Below are 21,969 nucleotides of genomic sequence, written 5' to 3' on the forward strand. Positions count from 1 at the left end.
AAGGGGGAAGGCAGACGCTCTGTGTTCTGCCGGAAAGGAAGGAGGTGATCCAGTCCAGGGCCTTCTCTTGGATCCCGGCGTTGTGGAGGCGTGTTCGTAGTGTGTGGTGGCAGACCGTGTCGAAGGCGGCTGACAGGTCCAGGGGGAAGAGGGCCACCGTTTCTCCGTTGTCCAGCAGGGACTTGATGTCATCAGTGGCGGCGATGAAGGCAGTCTCGGCAGGGACGTGATGTCATCAGTGGCGGCGATGAAGGCAGTCTCGGTGCTGTGGTTACTGCGGAACCCGGACTGGGAAGGGTCCAGGATGTTGTTCTCCTCGAGGTAGCGGGTCAGTTGTTCGTTGACGGTCTTCTCGATTACCTTTTCCGGGAATGGGAGCAGAGAGATGGGCCGGAAGTTCTTGAGGTCCTTGGGGTCCACCTTGGGTTTTTTGAGAAAGGCGTTGATCCCGGCGTGCTTCCAGCTCTCCGGTAAGGTTGCTGTCTCGAAGGAGGTGTTGATGACTTTCCGGAGATGCGGTGCGATGGCTGTGCTGGCTTTGTTGAAGATGTGGTGTGGGCATGGTTTTTATGGAGATCCGGAGTGGATGGTGTTCATGATCTTGATGGTGTCGTCGTCATTGATGTTGGTCCAGGAGAGCAGGCGGTTGGTGCGGATGGTGGTCGTGGGGGCGGAGGTCTCAGTGGTTCTCGGGGCGGTCGTGGCGTTGAAGCTCTCGTTGATGTCTGCGATCTTGCGGTGGAAGAAGGTGGCCAGTGAGTCGCACAGGTCTTGCAAGGGTGGGACGTCGTTGGTGTTGGAGCTGGGGTTGGAGAGTTCCTTCACGATGTTGAACAGCTCTTTGCTGTTGTGCACGTTGTTGTCTAGGCTGTCTTTGAAGGAGGCCCTTTTGGCAGATAAGGTGAGGTGATGGTGTCTGCGGGTGGCGTTCTTGTGAGCTGCGTGGCTGTCCAGTGTTGGTTCACGGAGCCAGATCTTCTCCAGCTTTCGGCAGGTTTGCTTGGAGGACCGGAGGTCTTCAGTGAACCAGCTGGCTTTCTTGTTGGTGTGACTGTTGGAGGGTTTCTTGATCGGGGAGAGGGTATTGGCGCAGTCGTTGATCCACTGTCTGAGGTTGCGGGCGGCGGTGTCAGGGTCGGGGTCGGTGGGGTCGGCAGGTGTGACTTTGCTCCAGCAGCAGCGAGGGATCTGTTGGGTGCGGTGGTGCGTGGTGGGTTTCTTGAAGGTGAAGTGGATGCAGCGATGGTCGGTCCAGTGGAGTTCGGTGGTGTGGTTGAAGGAGACGTGGGGGCTTGCGGAGAAGATGGGGTCAAGCGTGTGACCAGCGGAGTGGGTGGGTTTTGTGACGAGTTGTCTGAGTCCAAGGTTGGCTAGGTTGTCGATCAGTGTGGTGGAGTCGTCGTTGTTCTCGAGGTGGAAGTTCAGGTCCCCGATGAGGATGTAGTCCGTGGAGGCGAGGGCGTGTGTGCTGACGAAGTCGGCAATGGATTCACTGAACTGTGGTCGAGGTCTGGGGGGGTTTGTAGATGAGGGTTCCTCTGAGGGTGGTGTTGGGGTCGGTGTGGATCTGGAAGTGCATGTGTTCGGCGGTGCTTAGGGTGTAGTCTGTGTTGGTTGAGACTCTGAGAGTGTTCCTGTGGACGATGGCGATTCTCCTCCTGCTCCGTTGGTGCGGTCCCTGCGGGTGATCTTGTAGCATTCCGGGACGGCTATGGCTATGTCGGGTGCCGAGGCGGGGTTCAGTCAGGACTCCGTCAGGAAGGCGACTTCTGGGGAGGTTGAGTCGAGTAGATCCCAGAGTTCAACGGCGTGTTTGCGGGCGGAGCCGGTATTTTGATAAGGATGCATCTGAGGGGGTTGGGTTCTTTCCTGGTCGGCAGCATGGTGGTGCTCGTGAAGCTGCATTTCCCGGCAGGTGAAAGCTCTGTGGGTGCGCTTCGGGGCAGCCAGGAAGCAGGTGTGTGATCGTCCGGTGTTGAGTACGTGGAGGGTTCTGGCATCGTAGCGGTGTCGTGCGTCATGGCGTTCGTGGGGTCCTGGCGTGGGCGCGGTCCTGGCGTAGATGGGATTGTCTTTGGCGCGCCTCCATATATGGGGATGTGGGAGGAAGGAGCAGCTGGGAGCTGGGAGCGGGCGGCGAATGGGATTGCAGGGGGGCGGGCCGCAGGGACGCAGCGGCAGGAAAAATGGGTGGGGGCCGCGGGAGAACTGAGCACTGGAAAGAAAAACAAGTTTAGGCAAGAAAACAAGTACAGGCACAGAGGAATAAAAACAAGTCTGAGCAAGAAAACAAGTACAGGCACAGAGGAATAAAAACAAGTCTGGGCAAGAAAGCAAGTTAGGCACAGGGGAAAAATACAAGATTAGACAAAAACAATGCAGGCAGAGCCATGCAGCAGCGCGGGGGAGCGACCTGCCAGCGAACAAATCACTGCTGTCTATGTATTCGTTCGCAAACATACGTTTTTCCTAAATGAAAAACTCAATATTTGTAAGTGTAACAGCTGGTTCTCTTTGTCCTCCTAGCCACTGGCACGATATTTGTTTTTCAAATAAAAGCAAAAACAAATATGTGATTCTCCTTTCAGCTAGAACTTCATCACGTGGGGCTCAAACTGCTCGATTTCTGTGTTGCAGAGTGAAGACCGGTGGCCATTTTTCACAGTGGAGTAAAGCAGAGGGGGATGCTAACACTGGAAGGAATAATGAAGGATTCGTCACTGGGTTCAGGACAAGCCATCTTGGAGCCAATAACGTGGCTTCCTATAGCTTGACCTGAATCTTCCTTATTCTAGAGCGCAAAGGGTTGGAGCAAAGGCAAGGGAGAATGCCTGGGAATCCCAAATGAAGGAACATCCACTCCCCATGCCCCCGGTGATGACATCATTGAGTGAGACTCCAGGAGAAGCGAATCTGTCTCTGATACTAACAGACCCAGGCAGTGTGCGCCCAGCAAACCGCCAAGGACGGAGAGAGGAGGTCTCTGGAGACAGCGGACCAGGTAGTAATTACATAATCATCGGCTGTTCGATCTCCTGAGTCAACCCAGTCAAAGGACAGAAATGCGCGGATGGCAGATAAAGGCTTTTGCCTGCTTGGCTGTCGTATTTTTTTTTTAAGTCAACCGCAGAGATAAATACCAACTTTTCTAAATACTGATATACTTTTTAGGTTTCGCACCTGCGAACCGATCGCTTTGCGATCGTCGCAGCGAAACCTATTGCAATTGTTTCTGCTTTCAAGGAGTTAAGGGAGACAGGAGACAAGTGATGTGCACGCGCACGTGAACGGATCAGGTCACGCGCGCTTCCTGTCTCCCATGGCTCCTTGGAAGCAGAAACACATGCATGCACGCACACACACACAGACCCCCCCCCCCGCCGCCGCGCATACACACACATAGAGAACCCCCGCCGCTCATACACACACGCATACCCGTTTCTGTCCTGTGAGCTCCTAGCCACTCCAAGGTCTCCGGAGCCACCTGTACCATATTCACATCCTCTACAAAGGCCTGTAATTCTTTCTGGGGTTCTTACTTGTCCTTCTCGGTACCGAAGATGGATGCAAGATACTCCGCCATCTTCTGTTGCTGCTCCGCACCACCGCCGCCGAAAACACAACGACTTCCGGCCTCTGGTAGCCGTCACATAAGCTCGGCCTAGCTCCATTCGTGCAACGTCACGCTGCGCGTCTCCGTCTACCAGGAAGTAGCTTGACGTACTGGTGCGCATGCGCAGTAAGAAGAGGCCGCGGAAGGAAGGAAGGGATTGGCTAACGGTGAGTGGGTCATGAAAGAAGAGGTTCTGTCCGTCCAGGCGTAGTCCGTTCTGCTACACGTCTCTCGCTTTCCGATAACATCCTGTCTTTGGCTGTAGACAGACCTGTCCATCTATTTCTGACACCCTAAAACTGACCCAGACTCAATCCTAACTCTCTCGCCCCCGCGGGAGTGGCTGTTTACCTTCTCAAAACTCTCACGGCTTCCCAGAGGACTCCTCTAGGGGCGTCTTACTAGTACTGCATCACTCCTTGTCTTTTCCCGCCCTCTCTCCCTTTCCATGGTGTGACAGGCATTCTCACACGGAAGCTGCAAGCTATCTGCGTTGTTCACCTCAGACACCCATCTCCTTAGCGCTCACAGATCAACAAACCAAACCGCCCCTCCTCTAACCACAGCACTTCACATATTCCTAAAAATGCCTTCCCCCAAGCCACAGCATAGCCCGCCTCCTCTGCTATTCCACCCACACTACGAGGTCCACCCTCCGCAAATGCATCGCAAGCCATTCACCACCCCCCGAATATAACTGGCACTGACAGCCCATCTCTCACACATTATGCCAGCCTCCTTTTGCACAGTGCGCATACTTCAACAACGCATCTCCCTCAAGCCACAGCCTCTCTTCGCACCTACCGAGCCCTCCCACTTTCATTCCACGCCACTGTCTTTTCCAGCCTCTTTACCCTCTAACCGTGCCTCCTATAGTGCGAGACCCGCGGTACTACTCGCCCACCTCGCATTCACTCGTCGGCCTAACAGCTGTGATCCCGTGCCTGAGGTGCATCATCAGAGCAGTGTGAATTATAACTGCGTCAGCCCAGTGCTGAGGTGCATCATCAGAGTGTGTGAATAATAACTGCGTCAGCCCCGTGCTCAGGTGCATCATCAGAGTGAGTGAATAATAACTGCGTCAGCCCCGTGCTCAGGTGCATCATCAGAGCTGTGTGAATAATAACAGCTGTGAGCCCGTGTCTAAGGTGCATCATCAGAGCTGTGTGAATAATAACATAACATAACATAACATAACATGTGTATTTGTAAAGCGCACGTTCACCACCATGGGCATCTTGGCGCTGAATAACAGATGTTTGTTGTTACCCAACTCAATGGTACTCATTTTATCGACCTCAGAGGGATGAAAGGCTGAGTGGACCCGCCGGGATTTGAACCTGTGACCATGAGGTCGAACACAGGCCCCTGCAGTAGACGCATTAGTCCACTGAGCCACCAGACCCGGCTAATAACTGCGTCAGCCCCGTGCGTGAGTTGCATCATCAGAGCTGTGTGAATAATGTCCATCACCACCCCTTGTTTTAAATAATTTTGTCCACCCTAAGCGTGGAAGGGTATACTCAGATGTGAGTCCCTTGCTCATTGCACCATCAGGATTCAAGCAAGCCGGGCCGAATACGGCTGAAATGCCAGAAACCGGTCCCCGGAAGCTTGTTTCCTTCCCAGTGTAAGAATTGGCTTTTGTAGTCTGGTCTGCCCTGTTCCCATGATGCACTGGGCCAGGGACAGACTAATTTGCATACAGCCAGGTTCTGAAACTGGGATGGTGCAATGAGCTAAAAAACGGTGTTGGATCTAGCCCTGATCTCTTGACTGGGTGAGAGTACTCTGCTTAATTCAGAGACTCTGTCCATCACCACCCCTTGTTTTAAATAATTTTGTCCACCCTAAGCGTGGAAGGGTATACTCAGATGTGAGTCCCTTGCTCATTGCACCATCAGGATTCAAGCAAGCCGGGCCGAAGACGGCTGAAATGCCAGAAACCGGTCCCCGGAAGCTTGTTTCCTTCCCAGTGTAAGAATTGGCTTTTGTAGTTTGGTCTGCCCTGTTCCCATGATGCACTGGGCCAGGGACAGACTAATTTGCATACAGCCAGGTTCTGAAACTGGGATGGTGCAATGAGCTAAAAAACGGTGTTGGATCTAGCCCTGATCTCTTGACTGGGTGAGAGTACTCTGCTTAATTCAGAGACTCTGTCCATCACCACCCCTTGTTTTAAATAATTTTGTCCACCCTAAGCGTGGAAGGGTATACTCAGATGTGAGTCCCTTGCTCATTGCACCATCAGGATTCAAGCAAGGCGGGCCGAATACGGCTGAAATGCCAGAAACCGGTCCCCGGAAGCTTGTTTCCTTCCCAGTGTAAGAATTGGCTTTTGTAGTCTGGTCTGCCCTGTTCCCATGATGCACTGGGCCAGGGACAGACTAATTTGCATACAGCCAGGTTCTGAAACTGGGATGGTGCAATGAGCTAAAAAACGGTGTTGGATCTAGCCCTGATCTCTTGACTGGGTGAGAGTACTCTGCTTAATTCAGAGACTCTGTCCATCACCACCCCTTGTTTTAAATAATTTTGTCCACCCTAAGCGTGGAAGGGTATACTCAGATGTGAGTCCCTTGCTCATTGCACCATCAGGATTCAAGCAAGCCGGGCCGAATACGGCTGAAATGCCAGAAACCGGTCCCCGGAAGCTTGTTTCCTTCCCAGTGTAAGAATTGGCTTTTGTAGTCTGGTCTGCCCTGTTCCCATGATGCACTGGGCCAGGGACAGACTAATTTGCATACAGCCAGGTTCTGAAACTGGGATGGTGCAATGAGCTAAAAAACAGTGTTGGATCTAGCCCTGATCTCTTGACTGGGTGAGAGTACTCTGCTTAATTCAGAGACTCTGTCCATCACCACCCCTTGTTTTAAATAATTTTGTCCACCCTAAACGTGGAAGGGTATACTCAGATGTGAGTCCCTTGCTCATTGCACCATCAGGATTCAAGCAAGCCGGGCCGAAGACGGCTGAAATGCCAGAAACCGGTCCCCGGAAGCTTGTTTCCTTCCCAGTGTAAGAATTGGCTTTTGTAGTCTGGTCTGCCCTGTTCCCATGATGCACTGGGCCAGGGACAGACTAATTTGCATACAGCCAGGTTCTGAAACTGGGATGGTGCAATGAGCTAAAAAACGGTGTTGGATCTAGCCCTGATCTCTTGACTGGGTGAGAGTACTCTGCTTAATTCAGAGACTCTGTCCATCACCACCCCTTGTTTTAAATAATTTTGTCCACCCTAAGCGTGGAAGGGTATACTCAGATGTGAGTCCCTTGCTCATTGCACCATCAGGATTCAAGCAAGGCGGGCCGAATACGGCTGAAATGCCAGAAACCGGTCCCCGGAAGCTTGTTTCCTTCCCAGTGTAAGAATTGGCTTTTGTAGTCTGGTCTGCCCTGTTCCCATGATGCACTGGGCCAGGGACAGACTAATTTGCATACAGCCAGGTTCTGAAACTGGGATGGTGCAATGAGCTAAAAAACGGTGTTGGATCTAGCCCTGATCTCTTGACTGGGTGAGAGTACTCTGCTTAATTCAGAGACTCTGTCCATCACCACCCCTTGTTTTAAATAATTTTGTCCACCCTAAGCGTGGAAGGGTATACTCAGATGTGAGTCCCTTGCTCATTGCACCATCAGGATTCAAGCAAGCCGGGCCGAAGACGGCTGAAATGCCAGAAACCGGTACCCGGAAGCTTGTTTCCTTCCCAGTGTAAGAATTGGCTTTTGTAGTCTGGTCTGCCCTGTTCCCATGATGCACTGGGCCAGGGACAGACTAATTTGCATACAGCCAGGTTCTGAAACTGGGATGGTGCAATGAGCTAAAAAACGGTGTTGGATCTAGCCCTGATCTCTTGACTGGGTGAGAGTACTCTGCTTAATTCAGAGACTCTGTCCATCACCACCCCTTGTTTTAAATAATTTTGTCCACCCTAAGCGTGGAAGGGTATACTCAGATGTGAGTCCCTTGCTCATTGCACCATCAGGATTCAAGCAAGCCGGGCCGAAGACGGCTGAAATGCCAGAAACCGGTCCCCGGAAGCTTGTTTCCTTCCCAGTGTAAGAATTGGCTTTTGTAGTCTGGTCTGCCCTGTTCCCATGATGCACTGGGCCAGGGACAGACTAATTGGCATACAGCCAGGTTCTGAAACTGGGATGGTGCAATGAGCTAAAAAACGGTGTTGGATCTAGCCCTGGTCTCTTGACTGGGTGAGAGTACTCTGCTTAATTCAGAGACTCTGTCCATCACCACCCCTTGTTTTAAATAATTTTGTCCACCCTAAGCGTGGAAGGGTATACTCAGATGTGAGTCCCTTGCTCATTGCACCATCAGGATTCAAGCAAGCCGGGCCGAAGACGGCTGAAATGCCAGAAACCGGTCCCCGGAAGCTTGTTTCCTTCCCAGTGTAAGAATTGGCTTTTGTAGTCTGGTCTGCCCTGTTCCCATGATGCACTGGGCCAGGGACAGACTAATTTGCATACAGCCAGGTTCTGAAACTGGGATGGTGCAATGAGCTAAAAAACGGTGTTGGATCTAGCCCTGATCTCTTGACTGGGTGAGAGTACTCTGCTTAATTCAGAGACTCTGTCCATCACCACCCCTTGTTTTAAATAATTTTGTCCACCCTAAGCGTGGAAGGGTATACTCAGATGTGAGTCCCTTGCTCATTGCACCATCAGGATTCAAGCAAGCCGGGCCGAAGACGGCTGAAATGCCAGAAACCGGTCCCCGGAAGCTTGTTTCCTTCCCAGTGTAAGAATTGGCTTTTGTAGTCTGGTCTGCCCTGTTCCCATGATGCACTGGGCCAGGGACAGACTAATTTGCATACAGCCAGGTTCTGAAACTGGGATGGTGCAATGAGCTAAAAAACGGTGTTGGATCTAGCCCTGATCTCTTGACTGGGTGAGAGTACTCTGCTTAATTCAGAGACTCTGTCCATCACCACCCCTTGTTTTAAATAATTTTGTCCACCCTAAGCGTGGAAGGGTATACTCAGATGTGAGTCCCTTGCTCATTGCACCATCAGGATTCAAGCAAGCCGGGCCGAAGACGGCTGAAATGCCAGAAACCGGTCCCCGGAAGCTTGTTTCCTTCCCAGTGTAAGAATTGGCTTTTGTAGTCTGGTCTGCCCTGTTCCCATGATGCACTGGGCCAGGGACAGACTAATTTGCATACAGCCAGGTTCTGAAACTGGGATGGTGCAATGAGCTAAAAAACGGTGTTGGATCTAGCCCTGATCTCTTGACTGGGTGAGAGTACTCTGCTTAATTCAGAGACTCTGTCCATCACCACCCCTTGTTTTAAATAGTGTGAATAATAACAGCTGTAAGCAACAGCATACTCTTGCACACACTCTCACTGCTCACCAATTCAAAGTTTGCTAAAAAATTTATGCAACGCATTGTCATACACAATGCCAATAACTCAAACTTTAATGCTGCGAAACCTATTGCATTGTAAATGCTTGTTTTCATTGTTTTTGAAGTGAATGTGTCCGGTAACTATTCCAAAAAGTAAACAGTCAAATGTTTCGGATTAGGCTGCTAAAAATAATGTTTAAAAAGTTCATAAAGCATCATAAATAAGTCTATCTCGCCTGGCTCTCTGCTTTAGCATAGATTGACGCCAGTGAAGCGTGATTAATGGTGCAAACCTTCCAAAACTATTTTTGTTTGAAACACTTTGCTTTCGAAATATTTTTTTTTCCTGAGTTCATTAAATATTGGTCAGCTATAAACTGATTTAAGCACAAATCTGCGAATTGAATTTCTCAGCTGAAACTCCCTATTCTTGTTTTTTACCACAAGGCTCAGATCTTGGAGTTTGGCCTCGCTGTGCACGAGAAGTTTGTGCCCCAGGACATGCGCCCGCTGCATAAGAAGCTGGTGGATCAGTTCTTTGAGATGAAATCTAGTTTGGGAATACAGGTGCGTGAACGGCTCAATGATGAGCTAAAAAGCTAAGATTTGTGAAACATCTTCATGCACTTCAGTAGCACGTGAATTCTTAACAAACACTGCCATCTGCTGGTAGACTTTCTGTATTACATTTCAACTATTAACGTTTCTCGCGTCGAGCTTTTCATCCAAGGAAGGCTGCATTGAAGTTTTTATTTATCTGTATTGACTAGCATGCTCCCAATTTTTGATTTGTTGTTATTAAACCTTTGTGAATACATTTGTTGTTCAGGTGGTCATATTATATACGGTATTTTTGTGTCCAATGTGCAGGATTATTCCTCCTGTGTGCCTGCGAGTCCTGTCAATTTCACCAATGGAAGCCCGCGAGGATGTAGAAATTCAGTACCTTGTCCAATGAGTCAAGATCCACGAGTTGTACCGAGGCGCAGGTAAGAGAAAACTTGGGGTTCATCTACGCTCTACTGTAAAATTCATAATGCATGCTTTAAGCATGCCGCATAATACACAATCACTGACCCGAAAGCTCAAGGCAGATAACACATGACTTTGTAGTAATACATTAAAAGTAAGAGTGTCTGTATCCGCGACTAACGTTTCTGTTGTTTATTGACAGTCCTTTGAGCTATCCCGCTGTGAACAGATATTCCTCCTCGTCCCTGTCATCTCAAGCTTCTGCGGAAGTCAGCAATCTCACCGGCCAGTCTGAAAGCTCTGATGAAGTGTTCAACATGCAGGTACACAACCGTGTGGTGTGTGTGTCAAAAATAGGTCAGCTTTCTTTTCCTTCTTCCCTCTAAAATGTTTTGCGAGTTGTAATGTGTGTACAGATTGCTGAACAGCAACTATTTCCTACTGATTTTTTTGCCCAGACTTTTGAATAGACCCTGGTGCCCTAGTGTGTAAATATTTTTTATTTCATGTGCAAAATATATACAGATATCTGTTAAAACTGTGATTTAAAGGAAAACGAAAGGTCCAGAGATCTTGGTTCTGGATATGAATTCCTAGCAATGTTGGAGGAACTTTGCTCGAGGATCTGGACCTTTCCAGCCTCAAATTAACTAGTAGGGGTAAGGGTGTAAGCATCTGTTCTTAACAAACTTTCCACTAAAGTAGCAAAAAATGCGTGAAATGGATGTATGAAGCGGTGAATGAAAATAAAATAACTACTTTCACTCAAACCAAGTTGGACTACTGTGCTAAGTCATAAAAAAAGAATGATCCAATTGGCTATAAAACAGACCATCTGTTAAAACTGTACACGTTCTGTCTGTTGCCGTTTGTTTTCAATTGGATTCATTCAGTGTAACTGCATTCTTTATTTTAACGTTTCTTATTTTAACTCTTTTTTTCTTTCCTTAATTAAGACAATGAGTTTTATTGTTTTTATTCTTGAAATGCAAAAGTTAGACACAGCTATTTGTGAGCATTTTCTATATTTCGATCTCAGGATAAAGAAAACCAGGACTAGGTCTTCCTGTTCAAATGAGTTGAAAGCCATCTCTTAGTATGAGTCTCGGCCCGTAGACTACTCTGATCCGTTCTCGTTAAGATATGCTGTCTGTAGCGAAACAGGATTTGTCTCCAAGTGTTTGTTGCGGTTCACTGTGGAGCATTCGCTGTGACTATCATCGTAATCTAGCGGTTTTCCTAAAATCCTGCAGAAAAGGAGACCAGAAAGAGTCCAAACTAGAGAAGAGGGAGGGGTCACAAGTCCTCAAAGAGACACAGAGAATGCATCCATGCTCAGTAGGAGGACACTAAACAAAGCCGAGTTTAAAACCATCAGCACCACTTTGGGTCAACAGCCAGGCAGTTGGAAAGGGAACAAAGGGGGTGGGACAAGGTACTTAACACCTGCTGTGCTGCAGGGAGAGGGCAAGCTGTGACCCGCTTGGTAAACCAGGAGACTAACACTATGCAGGAAGAGGCATGCTGAACATGCTGCAGCGAGAAGGCAACAGCTGTGGGAAGCTGCCACACAGTACACATTTACAAAGAGGAAACGGGTGCACAGAGGGTAACACTGGACATGGCACATAGTGCAGGATATTCTAAGGGTAGGCCCAAGTCATGCTAGGCAAAAAAAGCATAACATTAATTGCAAAGAGGATTTTATAGTAAACATCCCGAGTGCTGAATTAAAAAAAACTAGCTCCCATTAAGGTTTCCCTCTACCTTAATTCTGTATGTCAGTATGATGTAAGCTAGGACACCTCCACCTTCCTTGTGGAGAACATTAACATCAGTCCTGAAGCACACTTTGCCGCCCTGTGGCCTCTAGTTTTACTAGCTCTTTACTGTTACACTACTGCGTAGTGCACCTTTAGAACATCCATCAAGGAAAAGCACTTCCTCTTACTTCGTGCAATAGAGATCTTCTAACTTTTACATACGGGCATCTTGCTTCTGATCCATTCCTATCATAGAAAACGGAATATATCAACATCAAGGACTAAAACTAGAATCCAAACATTCTTCAGTAGAAAAGCTTTCACACATTACCCTCAACAGTATTGCAGTATGGCAGCACGATACATTTGACATCAAGAAAAGCTACTCATCCTCACTTTCGTCAATCTGTAAATGTAAGGGAGGGTCATTGAGTGCAAATGAATACCTGGGAGGGATAATCCTCGCCTTCCAGTCCTTAGTGGAATTGCAACTTTCCTTCATGATAGCTAGGAAATTGTATATTCTATGTTCATGCTTCAGATTATGTAAGTTTAAAGCTGGTTGATCACCAGTGAGGCCATTCCAGGGATCGACTTTAATTAGAAGGTCTTAAATGTGGAATCTAAAGACCAATCTGCTGCCCTCAAGATATCTTCCAACGGTCTGCCTAGAGGAAAAGCTTTCGAGGCCATAGCCATACTCTAAAAGAGGAGGTATCAGTGCCAGCTTCCTGTAACACCCACTTCACCCATCTGGTGATAGTAGTCGATATAACCGTCTTCAACGGTTTCTTCAGGGCTATGAGTAATTGGTCATCCCCGGAGGACAGTTTGCTTCAGTCATAGCATCATAGGGTCGAAGACATCTGACCACACACAACTTGGGGTGAGAAGGAAGGGCCATATAATGCACCACTCTAGAGTTTGTTTTGGTTCTCCTAGATACAGCAAACAAAACTCCCTCTGGCTTGAAAATGTGTGCCGAGATATCTAGTGCACATACATCTGACACCGGTTTGCAGGAGATCAGACACAAAAGGATTGCCAATTTACTAGATAGGTCTCTGCGAGATAGATATTCATTACCTTGCCACGATAATAGCAAATTTAGCACCACGTTAACATCCAGTAACAAAAGGATATATGATGTTAAAACGCATACTTTTACAACGCCTACCATTACAACGGGACTTTTACAACGCAAATACTATTACAACGCATGTATTTACAACGCAGTTTTTTACAACGCAGGTACCTTTACAACGCATACCATTACAACGTAAGTATTGGTAAGTATATATAATTATTTTAATTGTATATTTTTTAAATTTATTTTTATTTAATGTAATTGTATTTAATTTAATTTAATTTAAATTAATTTAATTTTATTAATTTAATTTATATTTAATTTTATTTTATTTTTTCTTGTACCCCTTTATCTAAAATTCCCAAAACTGACCCTAAACCCTAAAAATACCCCTTTACCCAAAAACTGAAAACTGACCCTGAACCCTAAAAATACCCCTTTACCCAAAAACTGAAAACTGACCCTAAACCCAAAAAATACCCCTTTACCCAAAAACTGAAAACTGACCCTGAACCCTAAAAATACCCCTTTACCCAAAAACTGAAAACTGACCCTATACCCTAAAAATACCCCTTTACCCAAAAACTGAAAACTGACCCTGAACCCTAAAAATACCCCTTTACCCAAAAACTGAAAACTGACCCTAAACCCTAAAAATACCCCTTTACCCAAAAACTGAAAACTGACCCTGAACCCTAAAAATACCCCTTTACCCAAAAACTGAAAACTGACCCTATACCCTAAAAATACCCCTTTACCCAAAAACTGAAAACTGACCCTGAACCCTAAAAATACCCCTTTACCCAAAAACTGAAAACTGACCCTAAACCCTAAAAATACCCCTTTACCCAAAAACTGAAAACTGACCCTGAACCCTAAAAATACCCCTTTACCCAAAAACTGAAAACTGACCCTGAACCCTAAAAATACCCCTTTACCCAAAAACTGAAAACTGACCATGAACCCTAAAAATACCCCTTTACCCAAAAACCCAAAACTGACCCTGAACCCTAAAAATACCCCTTTAAAAAAAAACTAACATATAACATTTTAAATATAATTATATACTTACTTATACTTACGTTGTAATGGTATGCGTTGTAAAAGTACCTGCGTTGTAAAAAACTGCGTTGTAAATACATGCGTTGTAATAGTATTTGCGTTGTAAAAGTCCCGTTGTAATGGTAGTGCGTTGTAAAAAATGCGTTGTAATGTGTGTTTACCGTAACAAAGAATAGCGTGGTTCTGGGGGAGTAGAGAACCAAATGCCTGTCAGTAACCTACATACCAGGGGATGTTTCCCAGCTGGTACTTCGTGGAACGGTAGTGACCTGCTGATATGGCAGATCTACAGGCATTAATTGTGCGAAATGCTAGTCCATCGCCTGACAATTTCAACAAGAAATTCACACTGTATTACATCTGCCCCCATAGGATTGAGATCCCGTTGCAGACACCAGCGTGACCATTTTCACCAACCTGAAGTATATCTCTTGATCGTAGAGTCTGCAGAAGCTCTTTTGATGAGTAGTCTTGCTTGTGAAGAAAGGCCTGGGACATCCCAGTGTACTCTGAAACCTCCACACCATCAGATGGAGATTGCCGCTCTGGACCAACTGGTGCAAGTTGCCACGATAGTCCTTCCGAAGATGAGGAGTCTGGGGAAGTGGGATTGGAAAAGCCATAGAAAGTTCCATAAGAACTGGATACCAGACTTGAGATTTCTACAGTTGTGTCACCACAATCACCTCCACCACTTGCCACCTCACCAAAGCCATGAGTCTGTCAATCATTGAGAATGGTGGGAGCGCATACCCCCAAAAGTGTTTCCAGTCCTGGAGGAAGGCGTCTGCCACTTCCGCTAACGGATTTCGACGCCAGGTGAAGAACCGAGGCAGTTGACAATTGAGTCAGGAGGCAAAGAGGTCTCCTTGACATGGACCCCATTTGAGCATAATCGCCTGGAAAAGAACTGGATCCAACTTCCAAGCACTGGAATCTCTTAGATGACGAGAATTCTAATATGCCATCTGATTCAGGCGACCCAGAAGATACTCTGCCGTAACAGCGATCTTGTTTGCCAGACAGTGGTTCGAAAAATCCCTGGCCAGGTCCGCTAGTGCCTTGGTGTGGGTGCCCCCCAGGCGATTTATGTACTGAACTGCCGATACATTGTCCATCTTCAAGAGGAGGGAACAAGAGACCCTGTTGGCCTCCAGGCTCCGAATCGCAAAGGACCCTGCCAGTACTTCTAATCAGTTGATGTGTAGAGCCCTTTCGTTGTTTGACCACGGTTCCCTGGTGCTAACCTCTCTGCACCATGCATCCCATCCGTGCCAGCTCACATCGGATTCTATGATCCGGTCTGTGTTTGAACCAAAATGGCTCTGCCATTCCAGACCTGCATGTGGTTGAGCCACCAGTAGATCTCCATCCGCGCTTCTGTCAAAGATTGACCTCCTGGGCATAAGACAAGCCCCTCCTGAGATGTTAGGCTTTGAGGCGCTGGAATGCCCTGTGGTGTAGCGACCCCGGAAAAAGTGCCTGTATAGAGGTCGAGAGAAGTCTGACAAGCCCGGCCAGATGTCAAAGAGAAATGCATTCCTTCTCTAACATTCTGCACAGTTTTCTACGGATGAGAGTGATCTTCATGTAGGGTAGTCTGAGAAACTGAGCCACCATGTCTATCTTGAGATCCAGAAATACCAATGTTTGTGTAGGAGTAAATTCTCACTTCTGACAATTGATGATGAACCCTAGGTTCGGTAACAGAGATCTCGTCAGTTGGAACTGTGTTTCTAATTTTTGTCAATTTTGGTGCTTGATTAAGATGTCGTCCAAATAGACGATGAGCCTGACTCCTCTCGCACAAAGCCATGTTATGGCTGGGCGTAACACCGTGGTGGAGCCCCTTGGTGCCGAGGAGAGACCGAAACAGAGACACGTGAACTCGAAGACCTTTTCCCACCCCATGAATTGTATGAATCGTTGATGTGGAGGTAAAATGAGGATGGTGAGGTACGCATCCTTTGGATCTAATCTGATGGGCCAGTCATTTTGGGAGGAGAACATCTGTATGAGGTGGAGCCCCTCCATTTTGAAGTGGTGGTGTACTGCCCACCTGTTGAGTTTTCACAGATTGATAACTGGTCTTAAATCCTTGTCTTTCTTTTGCACTAGGAATATATTGCTGTGAATGTGCCTGGGATGAAGGGTTATGATTCCGATCGCTCCTTTGTGTAACAAATCTTGAACCTCCCGGTCATCTACCTCCATGCTCTCCTGTGAGAAGACCAGAGTCCAGGGTCCTGTCCCTTCTGGAGGGTGCCAAATAACTCATTGTGGAAGCTCTCCACTGTCTATAGTACCCATGCATCTCCTGTGAGCAAAGCCCACTTCGAGCGGAACCATCGTAACTTGCTGCCCACCACTGGTAGGGGAAAAGAGGTATCGTTTACTGTTGGGGCCTCCAGGGGCGTTGTTTGCTCCTCTGTAGGAACTTCTGCTTCCACGGTCTCGACCACTGCCCCGGGTGAGGGGCATTACATGGATCCTCTGGTTTGAAACTTATGGGGGGTTAGTGTTGTACCCCCGGCCGGAGGAGCGCCACTTACATCTTCCGGCCCCACCAAAAATCTTCTGGTTAAATACCTTCCGGATAGACTGGTGGGCTTTATCCACGGAGGAAAAGGTTGTCAGGAATTTTGTAAGTTCCTTAATGAACAGGTCTCCAAATAGACCCCGTCTGCTACTGCCCCGGTCTCTCTGGTGGCCAATTCTCTTAGCTTGGGTCGATTTTAATCAACAAAGAGCATCGCCGCTCCAGCTACAACACACAATTTGAGTGCCGCAGGAAGCACATCACTTGCTGGGCCCAGCCAGAGAGAATGCCGGGGTCAATTAGCTCACCTGATTCAGGAGCTGCCTCTGCCATGTCGAATATCCATCCAGCGCCAGGAAGCCAGGAAGCCGCTTGGCCACAGTGCGCTTTAGCAAGTTTCTTTTTTCATTTCATTTCATTTCATTTCAATATCTTTGTGAGTGGCCCCAGGACATCCAGGACCTTGTCCTGGCATAACCTCCAGGATCGGTCCAGACCATTCTTTGGGTGTTTGATAAACTTAGCGACAAAGATTGTCATCTATTTCTGGCATACAGGCCACTTTGCCGGTCAGTGACGGTCTTGGGCACTCTGCCCTCAGTCGACCCCTGACCTCCTTAGCCATCGTTTTCCGAATGTGGGTAGCCACCTGTCGCCACCTTGCTTTCGGGAAACCAGTCAGGAGAGCAGGGATGGTAAATCTCATCAGGATCCAGCAGGTCCTGGCAGCCCCAGCGTCATGAGTATCTGCACCCTGGTTTTCCAGCCAGGGCTGGTTGGCACTGCCCTCTGTTCGCAATGGTCTACTAGGACCTAGTTCATTGCCAGAGTCCTAATCAATGTTCTCATAATCTTCCCTGGTATTCTCATCCACCTCCTGGGGAGAGTAGGCATCATGTTTGTAGGGGGTCCACCCAGGCTGGGATCTGGTTCCTGCAACGTGCTTGGTGCTCTCTTAGGAAGACGTTGAGTGATCTTTCAAATGCATGGCTTTGGGGCAAGATTTCGCCCTCCGTTTACCCTGCCGTTCACCCTGAGTGCCACTAGTGGGTACAGGTCCCACACCTTTCCCTTGCGGGGGTACTACATTGCTTCGGGCTGTAGGTTGCACTATTTGCTTACTCAGGGGTAGTAAGGCCGCCAAAATCGCTTTCTGGAGGGAGACATCAATGGGATCTACCAGCTCCATATGAATGGGGAGGAGAGGCTGCTCCTTGTCCCCTGCGCCTCAGTATTCTTTTCTAGTGCCTGTCATGGATGATCAGGTACCACTATGCTTACAATGTAAGACGCTGTAGAATAGGGTGAACCCTAGTGTCCTTCACAGGTAAGGACCCACCTTCTCTGTACTACACAAACAGTACCTCCCTGTTACCCTAGTCAATGCTTGTTGCTGGCAGAGGGGCAGAAATTCACAGGTAACAATGAGTATTGAGAGAACATTGGGACTGAGTGCACACACCCTCTAATTTTAGTGGGCTAGACGATAAGCTATGCTACGCGGTAAGAACCAAATGACTGGGGCAAGTAAAACCCTCTAAGAACAACACCACCAATGTTAATGTTGAAATGAAGGGCTCACTCTCCGTGTGTTCGTCTTTAAAATGGCTTGAAATCTCTTTGAGGGAAACAGAGCTGACGAGACGCACCGAGGGAAGAATTCCAGAAATTAGTGGAATGCCGCCATCCTCACACGCTGAGCCCCTAGTGGACCTGACGTGCAATTGCACCCTCAAGCGACCCTCTATACCACGTCTTCCCGCACACGTTGCACCCTTACAGGGCCCGACTTGCAATCGCGCCTTCGACTGCTACTGGTGGTGCGTTCTGCTAAGTGCACCGGGCGTTCCTACCTATGTCGCCCCCATCACCGCTGTACAGTGCGTTTAGCAAGCGGCCGGGCGCCGCAAACAATACCAAGGCATAAAAACCATTACATTGACTCATAAATAACATCACCAAGAAAAATCACTTATCTGGCTGCTGAGTAGTGAAGAAAGAGGAAGTGCCTTTCCTTGATGGATGTTATATATGGTGGACTCTATGGTTGGACTGTTAGATCTGTATCAAATCAAAGACTCATGGGATTTGTAGTCTTATTGTGTTGATATAATGTTCTTTTGGCTGCTGAGCAATAAAATTGAGAAATGTATTGCATAATCTGAAGCCCGCAGTCCTGACATAAACTTGCTCTAGAGCGATTTTAGAATAAGCTAGATCCACCTTTCTGGACCTTTAATGCTGCTCAATCATTCTGCAAGACTGGAAGAAGGGAAGATCTGATACCAGAGTATTTTGTTTTTGCGCACCATAGTCACCCCATTTCCTTCTTGTAGTACAATGCTCCTCTGTCAAGATAACCCATCCACCATACATGTGTTGTATGCTTATTTGTAGGATACTAGACAGAGCTGAGAAAAAGAGCCATACAGGTCTTGGGCTACAAAAATATTTTCACTTTGTGCTGTGCATAACTGAACTGGTCTTCTAGATTTACAAGTAGTAAAAGGTCTGGATAAAAAGAGAGTGCAAGTGTCACTTTGATATTTGCTTCCACTTTTGTACTTCCCTAGGCTCAGAAAGAGTTGTTTGGTTGTAAAAACGTCCACATCCTTGGATCTTCCCTTAGCCTTTCCTGGTGGGCACTCAGTGAAGCATTTATAGTGGAATTAACCAGATTAACATGCAATGAACAATGCAGACTCCTAAAACTTTTGTCAGCAGGATAGGGGGAGCCATTGATCTGGTTTCTCTGGAAAGTGGCCAAGGGACATAAAAGATCAGAGTTCTTCATCTTTCTAGCCCTGCAACAATTGCTCTAGTGGAAACAATTGGTGAACATCCACTATCAATCTCTAATGTTTTCTATTGACTGAACAAAGGAGTTAAAACATTTTCAAGACTTTTTTTTTACGTAGCAGGGATTCTTTGACGTCCTCAATTTCCTACAGAATTTACTTTTGTTTCACCCATTGTTATGAAATGTAATGAACCACACCTTCCCTGAAATGGTACATACCGTTTCACTAAACTGAAAAGAATGTTCTTTGAAATTCCAAAATGGTGTTCCTACTTCATAAAGTACTAGGGGAGAGATCCGTATGATGGACCTACCTGCATTCTGCATGTGAAATATAGAAAAGAGAGTAATTTTGGCCTATCAGTCATGTTTACTTTACACTTGGGCCGACCTAAACTCTAAATTCCTACCACTCTTTTGGAAGAGAAAGTGTATATATGTAAGAGTAGGTATATACGATTCACCTGTAGTTACTTGTACTCTTCCTCCATTGTTCGTATACAACTGCCAAAATTACCAAAATCCACCATCCTTCCTCAACCTTGGTGGGTGTAAATTGTTCGAGATCGTTTTGGTTATTTAAAAGTATAACTGAAGTGACAGCACTGTAAATATCACATTATCCAATTTACAAAATTGCTCAACATTGTTCTGTGTGAGAGAGACGATGCTTGTTAGAGAGAGTAACTGAATCAGGTGATAGAACATGTAAGAAAAATGTGTAGCTGTAAAAAATGCAAAGGAAAAACAATTGAGATATGATAATTTAAAAGGCTTCCTAATATTTGCTTGGGCATTTTAAAGGATGTAACATGTTTATAGATCCAATATTAAGAACCACAAAATAATGTTCTTTCTACATTTTCAGCCAAGCCCATCTACCTCAAGCCTGAGTTCTACGCATTCTGCTTCTCCAAATGTCACCAGTTCTGCTCCATCTAGTGCCAGAGGTCAGTACAATGAAGTGTGATGTGCTAATGACTATATACTGTTAGCCTTTTTTTGGCAGCAATTTAAAACTAGCATCTCCTAATATGTTTTTTATTTCATCCAGCTTCACCGCTACTATCTGACAAGCATAAGCAATCTAGAGACAACCCCTGTCTTTCACCAAGGGAAAGACCTTTCAGTGCCATCTACCCAACTCCTACTGAGTCATCCCAGGTACGCATTACTCTTCATAAAGTGCACACTGCCTTTCTATCATGATCCTTAAGATTTGGCCTGTAAACTCATCATATCTTTGTGAAGGAGAACTATTTCAGGAAATTGTTTTCCACGTATTCAATATAAAGATTTATAATATGTCCAATACCTCTACACACCTATGATGGAGGATTAGGAGGATCTGCCTTTTGTAAACATAAAGGCCTGATTTAGATTTTAGCAGACTGATTACTCCATCAAAACGGTGACAGATATCCCGGCTGCCATAATCTAAATGCCATTATTTCCTATGGGATTTGGATTTAGATTTTATCGGATGGGTTATATCACAGTTTGACACAGGCTCTACAATATTAGGTAGAAAAGTAATATAGTACTTCCCCTCCACTATGTAAACTCTAAAACAAACGAACACACTCTTTGGATGATGCCATCAGTGATGTCATTTGAGATGTCATCTGTGATATAAATGATGTCATAGAACAAATCATGATTTATGTAATATGTGAGGTCATAAGCAGTGCATGGCTGAGGCTCAAGTTATAGTTATAACTTTGGCGTTGTTTGATGAATCTTCATGAAATTTTCAAAACTCATTCTTTGTTCATATCAGCTCCTATGTTGAAAGTTTGGGGACGATTCTTCAAGGGTGGGGCCGAGAGAAAAGGGGGGTCCCAAAACGTGTTTTCTCCATGCAATTGCCATAGGAAACTTTAGACAAGGCTATAGGTTCAACGGGTGAACGGAATTACCACAAGTTTGGCAGAGAGAAGGGTCTTTTTTCTAGAAAGCTCGCTTTTGTTTATTTGGGGTAAATACGGTCAGTAGTTTTGGAGAAATATCGAAATTTACAGATATCGATATTTGGGAAATCTGCCATCTGATTGGCTGAGGCGTTACAAGCACGAGCTTGCTGCTTATTGGTTGTGAGCGCGGCGAGCGGTTGCAACTAGGAAGTGTTGGCCCCCATTTTGTGATTTTGTTGAAACGAGTAGGGGGAAAAAGGGCGAAAAGAGGAGGACAGAGGAGGATAGGAGCACTGTAACCTCTGTGGGGGAGTGCGAAGCGAAGTAGTCACTCCTACCAGTCTGAAAGTGCGGTGTTGCTCAGAGTGACATGGTGCTGAGATGTGATGCTGCTACACTTGGGTATGAAACCGAGAGCCTAAACCGTGAGCTCATTGCTGTAAAGTGATGTGCTCTGGTCTTTGTAGCATACGTGTGCACGTCTTGTTAGTAGCCGTTTATACCATACAGGGAGTGGGAAGCGAACTAGTGACTGCTACCGTGCGTTTATACTATACCGGAAGTGAAGTACTCGCGCCTACCAGTGTGAAGACTCTGGGATCAAACCGAGCTGATTGCTGTAAAGTGAAGGGCTCTGGGCGCTATAGCATACTGGCCACTGTAGTATAACTATGTAAGTAGTGTTAGTATGCGTTTATACTATACAGGGAGTGGGAAGCGAACTACTCACCCCTACTGGTCTGAAGACTCGGGGAGTAAACCGTGAGCCTAAATCGTGAGCCCATTGCTGTAAAGTTGAAGGCAATGAGCACAGCAAAATCTGGATCCCCGCTAGACCCTTGTCCCCACTTCATTTTTG

The 21,969-nt window shown here is 46.7% G+C and overlaps 1 protein-coding gene across 2 annotated transcripts in view; it reads left to right on the forward strand.

Annotated features, from left to right (window-relative positions):
• Positions 1–21,969, forward strand: part of DOCK4 (dedicator of cytokinesis 4) — a 1,604,094-nt gene that overhangs the window by 1,478,707 nt on the left and 103,418 nt on the right. For both annotated transcript variants that reach the window (XM_078674485.1, XM_078674490.1), the window contains 5 exons: positions 9,422–9,541; positions 9,845–9,963; positions 10,149–10,269; positions 20,066–20,147; positions 20,252–20,361. In XM_078674485.1, the coding sequence (XP_078530611.1) occupies positions 9,422–9,541; positions 9,845–9,963; positions 10,149–10,269; positions 20,066–20,147; positions 20,252–20,361 (552 nt within the window). The remainder of the gene's footprint in view (positions 1–9,421; positions 9,542–9,844; positions 9,964–10,148; positions 10,270–20,065; positions 20,148–20,251; positions 20,362–21,969) is intronic.

Source organism: Lissotriton helveticus, chromosome 1_1, assembly GCF_964261635.1.
Source record: "Lissotriton helveticus chromosome 1_1, aLisHel1.1, whole genome shotgun sequence".
Lineage (NCBI taxonomy): Eukaryota > Metazoa > Chordata > Amphibia > Caudata > Salamandridae > Lissotriton > Lissotriton helveticus.